The sequence below is a fragment of the Felis catus genome, chromosome D2 (genome assembly GCF_018350175.1).
Source record: "Felis catus isolate Fca126 chromosome D2, F.catus_Fca126_mat1.0, whole genome shotgun sequence".
Taxonomy (NCBI): domain Eukaryota; kingdom Metazoa; phylum Chordata; class Mammalia; order Carnivora; family Felidae; genus Felis; species Felis catus.
In genome coordinates, this window is record NC_058378.1 from 21,131,385 (window position 1) to 21,147,541 (window position 16,157).

The 16,157-nt window shown below is 36.6% G+C and overlaps 1 protein-coding gene across 6 annotated transcripts in view; it reads right to left on the reverse strand.

The window, feature by feature from the left end:
• Nucleotides 1-16,157, reverse strand: part of FAM13C (family with sequence similarity 13 member C) — a 169,151-nt gene that overhangs the window by 78,054 nt on the left and 74,940 nt on the right. For all 6 annotated transcript variants that reach the window (XM_045039993.1, XM_011287384.4, XM_045039996.1 and 3 more), the window contains one exon: nucleotides 12,531-12,594. In XM_045039993.1, the coding sequence (XP_044895928.1) occupies nucleotides 12,531-12,594 (64 nt within the window). The remainder of the gene's footprint in view (nucleotides 1-12,530; nucleotides 12,595-16,157) is intronic.

Below are 16,157 nucleotides of genomic sequence, written 5' to 3' on the forward strand. Positions count from 1 at the left end.
ATTGTTGAATCACTGTTTTATACAACTGAAACTAATACTACACTGTCTGTTGACTACACTGGAATTAAAAAGAATGAATGAATGAAAATGAAATTGCAACAACATAGATGGCCCTTGAAAGTATTATTCTAAGTGAAATAAGTCAGATAAATACCATATGATCTCACTTACATGTGAAATCTACAAAGAAAACAAAACTAATTGATAGGGAGAACAGAGTGGTGGTTGCCACTCTGTTGGGGGATTTAGGGGTGAGCAAAATGGCTGAAGGGGATCAGAAGGTACAGACTCCCAGTTGTGAAATTAATGGGTTATGGAGATGCAGGGTGCAGCATAGTGACTATAGCCAACTGTACTGTAGTGCATATTTGAAGGTTGCTGGGAGATGTATCCTGAAAATTGTCATCACAAGAAAAAATTTTTTGTAACTTTTTATAGTAACAGACTACATCGCTTGTGATGAACATTTTTTAGGGTGTACAAGTGCCAAATAATTACATTGTACATCTGAAACTACTATAATGCTGTATGTCCATTATAGTTCAATTAAAAAAAAGAAGAAAAACTAAACTCAGTAAAACATGGCACAGTACTGGCCCCATAGGAGCTTTTAATCAGAAATCTACCACTGGCTTATTCTGTGTCCCTGGGCAAGCCATACAACTATGCTGGGCTTTAGGCCCCTTGTTTTTCCTGATGCCACTACCTTAACCACTTCACTTTCTAAAATTCAATGAATATTAGAGATCAATAACTATTCCACTAAAAATCATAAAATCACATGTCAGATGAAATACACTACCTATCTATGCCTTAAAGGTGGCAGGTCACACTGGAAAGTATTAGTTATTTCCTCAAATATGAATTTTTTTTAGAAAACCAAAAAAAATCATCTACCTGTTTTAAAATCTGATTTTTATAGCCCTAAGAAAGCCAATAATATCTTAAAAAATCAAAATATACCAACACTAGCAAGGCCAGACTATAGGATATTAAGTTGATGTGTATTTCTATCTCCCTGGAAAGTGGAGATTACAAATTTCATTCTTCTACCGCAGCTCCACACTCCATTCTAGTACCAGATCCAGAGCTGGGTACATAGTTGCTTCTAAATAAGCACTGTTAAAAGAAAGAATTATTCCTTAGAGAAAATATTCAAAAAGTCATAGCTTTAAGGCAAAATTTCAGTCTTAGAATGAGCAGAAATATTTTTAAAGCTATTAGGGGTCAGGGGAATATATATATATATATATATATATATATATATATATATATATATATATATGGCTGTCAGCTTTATATCCTGCCGAGTAAGAGCATGTGGGAAAACAAATAAACCCTTCCCATCATTTCATCAGAAAATGGAAATTTTAGACCTATCTCTAAATAAAAGACCAATCTCTAAATAAAAGCATCCAGCTTTATGGAAAAACTCACTGCATTGTTCTTGGTTTTTTTTTTTTCTTTCTTTTTTTTTTCTATGAAGCAGTAAAAACTACAGCACACCTGAGAGTCACTGCAGTAGACGCAGCCTACTCTAGTTTTCCATGAGAGAGCAAAAAACTAGTAGTATGAAGAGAATTAAACGAAAGAATGAGCAACAAGGAGAAGAATCATGAGAGTATAGCAGAAGAAAGAGCAGGAGCCAATGGGACAAAACTCTAGTGGAGTGTGGCAGATGGGGAAGGCCAGTAGACAAATGGCAAACACAGGTCGATCAGCTATGGTAGGGGTTACCACAACTCCTCTGCTCAGCTCAACACCTCTGTAGTTTTTTTAATTCTCAGATGAGGAAGAATATACGCAATTGTTGGCATAGCTTCTGCCTTTTCTGCCAGCATCTAAGGATTCTCCTGAGAGTGAGGACCTTAGATCTGATTCTCCCAGAAACAAAAAGCCAGGCTGGATAGTTGCCTCTGAATGGCAGGACAGATTAAACCAGCCTGGAAACTGTTCTGAGTTTCTTTGCTGTGTCGTTCATGCAACTGCAACTAAGAACATGTTGGCTACAGGATGTCCTCATTGACAACTGACAAGAAATTGTCTGAAATTAAATGATAATAGGACACTGTGCCAGCTGAGGAAGAAACCTTGGTAAGGAAGCAAGGTCACTTTATCTCAACTCAGAAAACCATACCAAAAAATTTCCAAATGACATCCTTAAGTAGTCCAGCACACAGGAAAATTACATTGGATACCATGTTTCAGAGACGAGTATTATGCAGTCCAGCATCCATTTATACACCGTCTGATGACAGCACTCCAAGATCTAAAGTGGGAAATATAGTCTACATCTAGCCAATCAGTTAATTCCATACCTCAAGGTCATAGTGACTGGTTCAGCCAGAAGCTCCATGCCCCAACCTACATAAATGAAACTGAAGTTAGGACTTTCTACCCTTTTACTCTGTGAATGGCCCAAGATTCATGTACCCTCATTATTCAAATACTAATCTGGGTGCTGCTATGAGGGATTTTGCAGATTTAATTAAATCTTAACTCAGTTGACCAAAGATATAGAAATTATCACCCAATCAGGTGAGCCCTTTAAGGCAGGTAGTTTCTTCCAGCTGGCAGCAAAAGACAACATCAGAGAAATTTGAAGCACAGAAGGATTTGGTGTGCTGTTGCTGTTGGTGGCTCAGTGATGAAGGCAGTCATGTGAGAAGGAATGCAGGTAACCTCTAAAATCTGAAAGCTGCCCTCAGCTGATGATTAGCATGGAAGCAGGGACCATAATCCTACAACCCTGAAAAAGTAAATTCAAGCAACAACCTGAATGAACTTGGACATGGAAACTTCTTCAGAATCTCCAGATAAGAACCTATTGTAGCCAATGCTTCATTTCAGTTTTATGAGAACTTGAGCAGAGAATCCAAGTGAATCCACCCAGATTTATGACCTACATAACTATGAGCTAATAAATAGGCCTTCAAAACCAGTAAGCTTTTGTTAATTTGATACACAGTAATAAAAAACTAATATACACTGGAATTGCTAGCTGTAAGAATAATGTCCCTAGAGAGAAGTCAATCTAAAAATAAAGCCAGTATAGGAAAGCAGAGATAAGAGATGGAAAGAGATGCCATCTACATGACAAGTTTTTAATCCCTGGATCTAGCCATGCATTGAGCCTATCCAGATCCTAAAAGTTCCCACTGTGTAAGTCAATAAAATTCTGTTAATATTAAAGCCATGTTGAATTGACTTTAAGCCACAAGGAAAAAAAAAAACCAGATACTTGAAAAAAAGATAAAAAAGAGGAAAATATTCAATTAATTCTGAATTATGGCCAAACCTATAGTCTAGATTTGCATTTTAATAGAAAAATACAGCTGATTATTATTCCTTCAGAAATAATACCATTCAGCTAACTGAAGAGCATCAAAGGCCTAAAGCAGCCTCTTATTATATTATTTTCTCAAAATTAAAACAATTTTGAGGGAGAAACATTTCAAATGAAACAGTAAGTACCACCTTGAGGTCTGATACAATTTGAGGCCAAAATATCTATATACTAACCTTTGGATGGTAATAAAAAGACATGTAAATTATTTGCATGGAGACACACATATAGACACATGCATATAGGCTCAGGAAGGAGCACTACAAATGTGAAAATTGGTCTACTTTTAATAAAATTAAAGTATTAAAGGATTCTTCATAGACTGTAAAGAGGCAGGTATCTTTAATGTTGAGGCTAATGTCGAGTTATTTTGACTAGCATTAACTCAACAAACAAAGAGTAACAACAGTACTGATGTAAAAGAATTGTGAGTTGTTCATACTGGTTTCTGGTAGATAAATGATCTCTTTCACGGCAAGCTATGTAAAATAGATGTCCACTTTGTGAAATAAGAACTTATTATTGATGTTAGGTCATTATGGAACATTTGCTGCATGTGAACAATTTATTACACTTGTTTCTTATAACACAGACCCTTCTTGAAAATTCCAATGGCACTCCTAAAGATATTGTTTCTTTATGGTAGAACCTCAGTCAGGCCGTAGCACAAGACAAGACTGAATACAATTGCACTTTGGGCATTTTTTTCTTCCTCTAGTTTTTTGCCAGTCACTGAGAGTGATGATACCACAAACAAATCTAGAAATGTCCCAGCTGTTTTTGATAAAGTCAAAACTAAACTTCAAAGCAGCCATAGGTATAGAACACATCTCTAGGATGCCCTGTACAGTCAATTAACACCTAAAATATTCCAACTCTATTCTGTAAACTCAGTGGTCTCCTGATAGAATCTTCAGAATAGTACTGCACTTCAGAATATTTATTGCATTAAAAAGATTCTATTACACTCTTTTTGTAAGGACTCATAAAAGGAGTCCAATATGGTATCAAAGAACTTGTGATTGTTGGTTTCTTTCAGATATACTAGGTTTTACTGGTTACCAGGTAAAATGGCATAGCCAGTGTGACTATTCTTTCAATTAGAAAAGTTGACATAATGTGACTAGAATTTTCTCTACTTTCAGAGGGCATTTCCTTTTCCTACTCTCCACTTCACAGAGTTAGAGCTAAATAGGGTACAAAGTTTATATTAACATTACCATTTTGACATTTACTATTAGTTATCAATTTCTTTTCTCCTATAAATACATCCCATGATCTGGATATACATGCTTCATTGATTTTCATTTGGGTTAGTTTCTTCCTTTCCATAAGAGGCCCCTTTTATATTCAGTTACTTCAATGTCAGAATGATAGCCATGCTAATATCTGTCCCCATAATTCCTCAGCCCCTTCAAGCATAATGTCAACTCCATTTAGCCATGGCTGGCATCTCAGCAGGTTGCCTTAAACTTCCAGGATCTCAAACTGTCTAAGAACATTCTCCATATCTTCCATCTTTTCTACTTTACCCTATACGTAAACTTATTCTAGTATTTTAATTATATTAAGGTTATACGTTCTTCTGTGCTTTAACAGTCAGTCATTTCACTTGGACTCCTTACTTGGTAGGAATTATATGTCTCCAAAGTTTGATTCTGGGGACACAAAAAAGGCTAGAAATATTTCCCTCAATTACCCTTTAAGACTTACTTACCTTGAAATTCTCAGAATAAAGTTGTAGGGCTTATTGTGGGCAAAAGACTAAGGTGGCATGTATTTGTTTTCTAATTCCAATGTTGAATAGCTGCTTCTTTGTGCTTAACATATATCTTTGTGGTAAACATTAACCAATGGCAAGATTTTTTTTCTTCAGATTTATAAACTGGTTCCTTAGGCCTAGAGAGGTTAACTCTACATTGGCCCATGACAGTGTAAGATAGTTTTATAGCCAACAAGCCTCAGAGGGAAAAGAAATAAGGAATCCACGTAAGAGCAATTAAAGTCAATTTTTTCTTTCAGTGCCCATTGGCTTGTAGCTGACCTTACCTCTAGGACCTTGGAATTCCAGGCAAAAAATGAAATAGAAACAAACTCTTATTCACTCAGCAGAAACTTGCTTTATCCACAAGTTAAGTGCAGAATACCTTCAAAGTATTTATCAGATAAGAAAATAAAACACTTTTTCCTGAGCACAGAAGTCATGGACATTTTTTGAAGTGACCATTTCCTTCTGTAAGATGATAACAGAAGAACTGGGTTAGGCAAGTATAATGGCAGAAAGTCCAAATTGACTAGAATTTCAGTATGTTCCTTAGGCTGTACTATTTCAGCTAAATTGACCTCAATTCTTCACCTTTGATCATGTAGCATCTCTTATTCTTGTACAAAATTTATAAATAATTAAATTAAGTGATTATGGCATTTTTGTAACACTTTTTATTGTTTTCTCCCCAGAGGACTTCCGGGGACGATTGGAGAGTAGAAGGACCCTAATTTCACCTCACCCTACAGATACTAGACACTTACATTATCAGTGTAAATAGCCCAGGAAATGATCCCAAAACTGGCAAACAAACTTCACAACTAAATGTAGTAAAAAGGTCACATGGAAGGGGGTAAGAAGGGCACAAACATAGCGGGGTGTTAAGCTGTGGCTGCCTATAGAAGGGAGTCACAGATATGGAGGGAGAAGAGAAACAGATGCTCACACCAGGGAGCCTGCATGGGGAAAACAAATACCTATAACATTTAACTTTGAAAACCAGAGGGGCCAAATTTTGTGAGTTCTTACAACTAGCAGGGCTTAAAGCCTGGGACTTTAAAAATCAGCAGGCTCAGCCTTGAGAGAGCCAAGAGGGCAACAGAAAACTGAGTCCTACCCTTAAAGAGATGGCACAACAAATAGCCCATGGAAATATATAGGATAGAAGCAGCAGTTTGAAAAATGCCCAGGGCATACGGGAGGGAGAGATATTTACTAACTGTAGGTTCCAGAGTACAGAATTTGCTAGAAGACTCCTCTAGGAACAAAGGAGCTAGCAGGTGCCATTTCCCTCCCCTGGTCCCAGGATAAACACATGGCCATCTGTGGGAACCAGGGCAGTGCTGCCAACATTTGCTACCTAACTTGCTTACACTATGCTCTTCCCCCTCCAGCCTGGCCTGCCTCAGTCCTGGGACTGTGAGTCCTCTTTCCTAGAAGACTGGTGCAAACCTTACCAACAACATGTCTCCAGACAGCATGCTTTGCAAGGCTTTGACTGAGCTGCAGTGTTGGCAGGCACCTCCTATAAGGATACACACACTTTGTTAAAACTGAGTGCCCTGTCCATGTGCACTTTGTGGATCAGACTCTAGCTGGCACTGGTCCTGGCAGCAATGGCATGTCCCCTGTGGAAGAGGGCCATCATGTGAAATTTATGGGCACTGCACTGACCCAACCCTTGCACATTTTGCAGTGGCCCCAGCTGGCCCAGTCTCAACAATGGCTGCATCGCTTCTGGAAAAGGGCAAGTACTCTCTTGTTAAAAATGCACACCCCACCCACTATTTTCAAGAGCAGGAGACAGATAACTTTCCTAACACAGAGAAAAAGCCACAGGAAGTTAGACAAAATAAGGAGACAGAGGAATATGTCCCAAATGAAAGAACAGGACTAAACCACAGTAAGAGACTGAAGCTAAATGGAGGTAAGTAATATGCCTGCTAGAGAATTTAAAGTAATGGTCATAAAGATACTCACTGGACTTATGAAGAGTGGAGTACCTCAGTGAGATCCTTAACAAAGAGATAGAAAATAAAAAAGAACTGATCAGAGATGAACTCAATAAATTAAAAATACAATAGGTGGAATAAATAGCAGGCTAGAAGAAGCAGAAGAATGAATTAGTGATCTGGAGGACAGAGAAATGGAAAGTAATCAAGCTGAGCAGATGAGAGAAAAAGAATTATGCAAAATGAGAATAGATTTAGGGAACTCAGCAATTCCATCAAGTGCAATAACATTCACATCATGGGGATCTCAGAAGAAAAAGAGAGAGAAAAGGAAGTGGAAAATTTGTTTGAAGAAATAATAGCTGAAAATCTCCCTAATCTGGAGAAAGAAACCGATATCCAGATCCAGATATGCACAGAGAGCCCCCAACAAAATCAACCCAAGGAGGTCCACATCAAGACACATAGTAATTAAGATGGTAAAGAGTAGTGATAAACAGAGAATTTTAAAAGTAGCAAGACAAAAGAAGACAGTTACATACAAGGGAAACCCCAAAAGGCTATCAGCAGATTTTTCAGCAAAAACTTCACAGGCCAGGAGAGAGTGGCATGGTATATTCAAAGTGCTGAATGGTAAAAATCTTCAGTCAAGAATATTCTATCCAGCAAGGCTATCATTCTGAATAGAAGGAGAGATAAAGAGTTTCTCAGAAAAACAAAAGCTAAAGGAGTTTATGATCACTAAACCAGCCCTACAAGAAATGTGAAAGGGGACTCTGTATATGGAAAGAGCATAAGTGTAAGAAAAGTAGGAGGTACAAAAGCAATAAAAATAAGTATATCCATAAGTGTTAGTCAAGGGACTCACAAAATAAAAGGATGTAAAGTATGACACCATATACCTAAAACATGGGAGGAGAGAAGTAAAGAATGGGTTCAAACTTAAGTGACCATCAACTTAATATAGACTGCTATATGCAGATGTCACATACAAACCTAACGGTAACCACAAATCAAATATAGTAATAGATATGCAAAAAACAAGGGAAAGGAATCCAAGCACATCATTGAAGAAAGCCAATTTATGGTGAAAGAAGAATGAAAGGAAAGAAAGGAACAGAGAAGATCTAATATATGCTCCCCAAACTAGGCCTTCAAGCATTGGGAAAATGAATAAAAATGGGGGTTGGAGGGGGAGAGAATCAATAAATGTTAAAACTGAAAGGGCTCTTAAGTTAACCCAATCCAAAACTTATTGCCAGAGTGCCTGGGTGGCTCAGTCGATTAAGTGTCTGACTTTGGCTCAGGTCATGATCTCACAGTTCATGAGTTTGAGCCCCACATCAGGCTCTGTGCTGACAGCTCAGAGCCTGGAGCCTGCTTTGGATTCTGTGTCTCCCTCTCTCTCTACCCCTCCCCTACTCACACTCTACCTCTCTCTCCTTCAATAAATAAATAAACATTTTTAAAAAATTTAAAAAAACTACTTCCTGCCTCAATTTTCCAAATGAAAAACTAAAATAAGTTGATGTGATGCTTTATTATCTGTGGTCTATAATACAAAAAGTAGTTTGAAGACACAATATGGCATGCTTTCTCAGGGAAGGGGAGATCCATTAGTTTTCTTTATGCATCTGCTATTTTCCTAATTGGAACTGAAGCCATCCAGGAAGAGGATTTAGTAATATGTAGAGAAGGAAAACAATATTTGTTCTCATTTTATCCTTCAATTTTTTGATCTACTGAGTGCTTGTCAATTATATGGACATGGAGGAATAATTAAAACCAAGGATTAAGATGGATGAGACATGGGTAGTGGATAGATCTCAAGTCTAGAATATTTTCCAAGCAGGATCCAGAAGACTCCAAAAAATAAAACCTCTTGATGTCTTACAGATGAAGAATCTGACAGTCCAGGTCAATGGCAACAGGGAGACTTACTCAGTTTTTCATCTATAAACTCCTATCACATAGTCTCAGAGACACTAAAACTCATAGGATGAAGATACAAGTCTTATCAAGAGACCCAAGGTCAAAGACTAGTAGCTTGGGACTCACTTAACAAAAATGAGACTAGCTACAATCAAATCTATATTCATGCCAACTGGAAATAATAAGTGAGTGAGTTTTCCAGTTCACTGGGAAAGTAGGGGAATACACCCAGAGACAGATGCTTATATGTAGATTTATCACACCATGTATCACTGAGTAAAGGACACCTTGGGTCAAGTACCAGTTCTGGAACCAAAATATAGCTGAGCCCCATTTATCTGTGACAGAGAAAGTATAATTAAAAAGTTCAAAAAGTAGAAGTAAATTGCCAGATGAAATTTGGGGAAAATATAAATAAAGCACATACGTAGCATCTTAAAATTTTTATCATATATATATATATATATATATATATATATATATATATATATCAGTTAAATGTATTTCCACTCTATAGGATGTCTCCTTCAATATATATTATATATAAAACTTTAGGGTCTATGGAAATGTCTGGAAAATATTTGTGGACCATCTTCTCATGAAACTCAAGAAACTCTTTTGACTTTAGATTTGCAATTGGGATGAAGAAGGAAAACAGATACAGAACTGGTGGGTTCTTTTTACAAAACTAGATAGCTGTATGTGTGTGGTACAGAAGGGGGCAGTGGTAAATAAATACAAGAAAGAAACAAAGAGCAATGAAGAGAGCTCACATAACAAAAATTCCACCTTGTATTTCTATTTACAGATGGAAGGAATACTTGTATAAAAAGTCACTTGTTCAGAGACCAAACCACAACTCATTAAAAAAAATTATTCTCAGTAACAACTTATCATAATAGTCAAAAACTAGAGGAAAAAAACATACAATGGGTTACAGCAAGGAGAATGAAAACTTAAACTACATACCTAAATATGTATGAATCTCAGAAGCACAATACTGAGTAAATGAAACCAGACACAAAAAAGTACATACAGTGCATTTGTGAAAAGCTCAATAATAGACAAAACAAATTTATTTCAGTCTGAAGAATAGTTATCCTAATTGGAGAGTAGTGACTGGAAGGAATTACTAAGGGGTGTCTGGGATGCTAATAATAGTGTTTCTTAATCTAGGTGCTAGTTACACACTTTATGAGAATTTATCCAGCTGTACATTTGGGATATACACACTATTCTATATATATTTTCCATTTCAATTAAAAATACTAGAGGTGCCTGGATGGCTCAGTCAGTTAAGCATCTGACTTCGGCTCAGGTCATGACGTCATGGCTCATGGGTTTGAGCCTTGCGTTGGGCTCTGTGCTGACAGCTCAGAGCCTGGAGCCTGCTTCAGATTCTGTGTCTCCCTCTCAATCTTCCCCTCCCCCACTTGTGCTCTCTCACTCTCTCTCAAAAATAAACATTAAAAAATTTTTAAAAAATACTAAAGCAGCATTTCCCACCTGTGTTCCACAGGACTCTGTTGCCTAAAGAAATGTGATGTTATGGACTTCTTCCATAAAATAATTTGGTTTTCCATACATTTGGAAAATGCTGGGGAAAACCCAGTTAAATATATTTCCACTCTGTAGGATGTCTCCTTCAATGATATTAACTCTCCCTGCATGGGCTTGGATCCACTCATACTGTCTCTATTCAAGTTTTTCTAAGGTTTCCTCTGGCCCCCAAATTTCAGTCACAACAGAAACTGCATGAAAGGATGTGGATCTGTACATACCCCACATAGTTGGCCCCCTGACTGGAACAAAACCACTTTGAACACACACTGAATCTTATCAACCAGGGCAGATCAGCAGCACCACCTTATCATGGAAGAGCACACATTTAAAATAGGGTGTTGCCTCCTCTTTTGAAATCATGACTCCATTCAATGCTCTTGCACCCGTCTAATCCCAGAGCAGTGAATTGGCACATTTCATGAAATTTGTCAATACAATACAGCAAACAAATACAGGAAAACAAATTTCAAATAGAGCTTTTTGCAGCTGTGATTTTGGAATGCCCAAGTAATCTCAGCATTCTCATGGATTTCCAGCTCATAAATCTGAGTTTCTCGCAAATACTTGAAACCTATCACAAGTTGACTCTTACAATCACTTCATTTTTCTACTCACTTATGTCAAAACAAATCAATGCTTCTTTATAGCTAGCATTTTACTTGTTCACAATGCATTCATTGATTCAGGCTCTTGCCTCTTTTTTCTTAAACTCTTTGTCACTCTTGTTACCATGAGTGAGATTGTGGAATGTGAAGGCTGTCTCTATGCACAAATAAATAACAAGCAGTGTTCTATGTTGTTAACTTTAGGTCATTTTTTACAACTTTAGTTATTTATCTAACTTAATTTAATCAATCATCTAGTTTACCTTTGTCTATTCATTTCTGCCAAATTCTAAAGTAAAAAAAAGAAAAAGAAAATCCCCTAAATTTAGCTAATTACCTTTTTCTTGGAGGGGGAGAAAAGATCAATCTTCAAATGACTTATAAACAGTATGCCTCAAGTCCATCATCTCTTCCTGGCATCTGAGCATCCAGTCTTTTCATTCCTTTTGCTGTAGTCCTAATCAGATATACTACCCACTTCTCCTTAATTATAAAATGAGGGCAGGGAAACTAGACGGTATTTCAAACCAAGGCCTTAAGCCAAGGCATTCAGAATAACGGATCCTAATTATGTTATATTGATTTCCAGCAGGAGGATTAAATTATCTATTTCAAAGAAAATTTAGAACAAACATTAACATAGTGATGTCTGGTTTGGTGAGAAACCATTTGGAGTGGAAAACAGGACTTCAATGTTTCAAAGCATACTAAGAAGACCATACTGCAAACACCAAACTATATTATACTCCATGGATAAATAGTAAGCATGATTATATTTGCCATTAGAAATAGAGGGAGAATAAAATTAAGAGAAAATTCTACAAATGGAACTGCCATAGCCATGATTATACAATCCTAATGCAAAGTTGAAAAGAGTGTAATAAAATGACCACTGGAGCTTGGGTGGCTCAGTCGGTTGGACATCTGACTTCAACTCAGGTCATGATCTCCCAGTCAGTGAGTTCGAGCCCCACATTGGGCAATGTGCTGATGGCTCAGAGCCTGGAGCCTGCTTCATATTCTGTTTCTCTCTCCTCTCTCTCTCTCTCTCTTTGCTCCTCCCCTGCTTACGCTCCATCTCTCTGTGTCTCTCAAAAATGAATAAACGTTAAAAAAAATTTTTAAATTAATACTGGACTTGGTTTATGTCCAAGATACAGTGAGCAATCTTGCAGATAATATTTTAAATATATTTGCTCCAGAATGAGGAAAAACATTATCCAAAGAGCTACAGGAAAAACAAATTCACTTAAGAGTAAAAACACTTAAAGTTTTAATCAGAAAGAATTCCTTATACTAGGAAAAAGAATAATACATTTCATGATTAGCTAATTCATGTTCATACAACTAATAATGATGACACCTACCTCATTTAACTCTTGCCGAGTCTCAAAAGTGTCCTTTGACCAAATGGTAGCCCTCTGGTCGATTCTATAAAATACAAAGAAAACGTATTTCCATTGAAAAGAAACTTTTCAACAATGTACAATTTGAAGCTGGCAGCTACAAATCTGTCTGTGCCCTTGTTCAAAACCCTCAGTGGTGTCCCACTGACCATGGAATAAAATCCAAACTCCTTATAATAGTGTACAACACATTATTATTATTATATATTATATCAGTGCTTAAATTCTGCCAGCCTGCCTGATCCCACTTCCCAACACTCATATCCTGTTCCTTACACTCCAGGCTCTTTTGGCCTTCCCTTGGTTTCTTGAACACATAGTGCTGGTTCCCATTCAAACCTTCACACTTGTCCCAAACTGTTCTCCCCAAGATCTTCATAAACAGACTCTTCTCAGCATGTAAACATCAGTTCAGTTGTGATGTCACCTCCCAATAAGACTTCCTGATGTCCCTGACTAGAAGCAATCACTATCACACTGTCCTTAATTTTCTGCTTAGCACTTATCACTATCTGAAAGTAACCTGTTTGTTTGCATTTCCACATTAAAAGGTAAGCTCCAAGAAGTTAGTGATTTTGTCCATTCTCTACACTGCTGAATCTTGAGTACCTAATACAAATTCAATATTTTTCATTCATTCAAAAAAAGTCTTATGTGATCAGATAGATCTGATACAGTCACTACAGAAAGATACCATTTGTTCACTGAAGACAGCATTTGAAAATTTCATGCTGTCTTTTTACTAACACAAAAAACATAGCAATTTCTGGGTAACATTGTGAAGCTAGGTTTTGCCACTACATAGTTTCTAATAAAATAAGGCAAATCTACTCTGAATCATTTTTTTTAGTTTAAATACAAAAAAGCAAAACTTCACTACTGACCGATGCTAAATTCCAAATCATGATTTGTCAATGTTATAATCCAATAGTATTTGTTACATAACATTCAAGTTTTTCTACAACAATTTGCATGATATTATATAATAAGCATATTAAATTATAGTTAATATCCTTATAAAAAGTCCTGCTCTCTTAATAAAATATTTAGTCACCATTAAGTCATTTATAAAAAGCTTTATTTGGGGACATAATTATTTATAGTTATTATTCTACTTCAATTTGAGTCCTGAAGAAAGCATACATGACCTTTGAATGGTCAATAAGATTAACGATTTCTTTAAGTCATGATGCACATTTAAAAATGCCACAAGCATAATTTCTTCAAAATATTAAGATTACAAAATTTATTCAGTCCAAAGGCATTGCTAACTGTGCAAACAATTTACTTAAAATAAGAAAAGTAAGGATATGAAAAAACAAAATCATATAAGATGCACTGATGTCTACTACACCACAAATGAGCATGTATCTCCTGAGTGTGAAAGAAGGTTAATGGTCCAAGAATGAGCTCAGGGAAAGTCCACTCAGTGAGAAAACAAAGTGAGGAAGAACACTGCTGGCACACCCATCCTATCCTCATCAATTTCCTGATCTGCAAACACAGTAATTTTAGGGATTCAGAAAATACTCAATTGCTCTATTCCAAATGGGGGAAACCCTCTTGAGGATAGAAATTAACCTGTCCAATCCAGTAACATCTAAAATTTTTAGTGGTTCATAATTTCTTTGTAATTCTTTGTGGTTCTCAAATTGCATTTCTATAGAGTTGTAATAGCACCAGAAAAATGGAAGAGTGATATCCTTTAATGAAAAAAAATATTTACTACTTTATATTTTAAACATAAATTTGTCTAGGAATTTAAAACAAATACAAAGATAGCATATATTAATGGAAAAAGCAGAAATAGACTTTGTTAAAAATATGTATTACTAAGATACAGAGTACAGCTACTTGTACTACACTCACGTGATCTTCCATGAAAACTACTTAAAATCTCCAAATAAACCTCAAGATCAATTTTGAAAACTGTGGTCTAAGCATCAAGGGTCCTTTAATTCAATAGCCATCTGAATGTTTCCTATGTGCCTGGTATAGTATTGGGGAGGTAAGTGTTAATAAAACTGTAGGCCTTTAGGAAGCTTATGATTTAGTGGAATCTGAAGCAGAGGATAAAGCTAACACCAAGTCTTGAAGCTAATTTCAGTAAGTCAGGGATCAGGCCATAGAGGCTGATATTAGAATGGTAGAAAGGAACTGGGGAGGTAGAAACTAGAGAGATATTTTCAAGGATAAAAACAATCAAGAAGTCTTGGGTACGTATTTAAAGTATGGAATAAAAGAGATAGGATAATCAAAATTATTCCCAAGTTTTGAGACATGTGACTAGAAAGATGACAGGTGGTTTTTATAATGGAGGTAAAGAAATATTTAATTTTGGTGGGAAGATTAAGCAGTTGGCAGAAAGGGAGGCAATTCATGAGTCTAGATTTAGATATTTTCAGTCTGAAATAGAGAAGTAATCCCTCAGTAGGGCTCAACCTAGAATTGGAACTCTACAGTGTGTTCAGCAGAGGTGTGGTGGTGATGGTAACAGTGATGTGTTGTCACAAGTTCTGCCTTGATATTTTCCCTGTTGTGTGGCCAGAGTCTAGCATCAGTGTGGCCAGAGCCTAGCATTATGCCTAGCATGGCATACACTCAGTTCCTGTCCTTCAGATGGGTGGGTAAAGGAAGAAACAGAAGGAAGCTGATCTAAGAATGAGTTCTTCATCCACCACTTACTAGGTGTATGTCCCCATGGGTAAAATATCAATCTCTCTAAGCCTCAGTTTCCTCAACTGTAAAGTGAGGATAATGACAGCTACCTCATAGGATAATTCATGATACTACTGCTAGGCGTATTAAAAATAACACATGGATTCTAGAATCATATATGAAAAATACCATAATCGAATTATAAATGATGATAATTAATGGTATATTTTATTAACAATGATCAAAGTCTTGTGAATAAGCAAACTGAAAGGGACAAAACCTGGGACTTCCTTATTCAGGTCCACTGGGTAGGTCTCTGAAACTGGTCAGTTGGTAGACAAATGAAAGAAAGTATAGATCCATCACTAGGAGTAAAGAAGCTTAGTATATCATTCTAAATATTAAAGAGAAAGAAGCTATAAGAAAAAAAAGGTGTCAAGGACCATCTAACAAATTGCCAGCCATTACTATGCCAGGCTGGGAACACCAGGTACTTTACTTACATTATTTCATTTAATCTTCATAGTGATTATATGAGATTAGCATTACTATATCACTTGGCTTAACAGGAAACAGGGAAGTTAAACAACTTTATACATTCATTAAACTACTATTTATGAACCTCCAACTATGTGTCAGGTACGACTGCAGATTTTTGGAATAAAACAGTAAAGCAAAGTCTCTGCCCTCTTGGAACTTGTCATTTTCATACAAGGAGAAAGAACCTACAGATATAAACCAGTGAGCTATGGTGCACCAGATGCTAAGTATTATGGAGAAAAAGAAAGCAAGGCAAGAACAGGGCATGCATATGGAATGCCTAAACTCACACTGCTAGAAAATCTCAGTCATCTGGAGATAATGAGAATGAAAGCAGAGAAACAAAAGGCCAGTGGAATTGAACAAGATAAACCTCATGGCAGAAGAGGA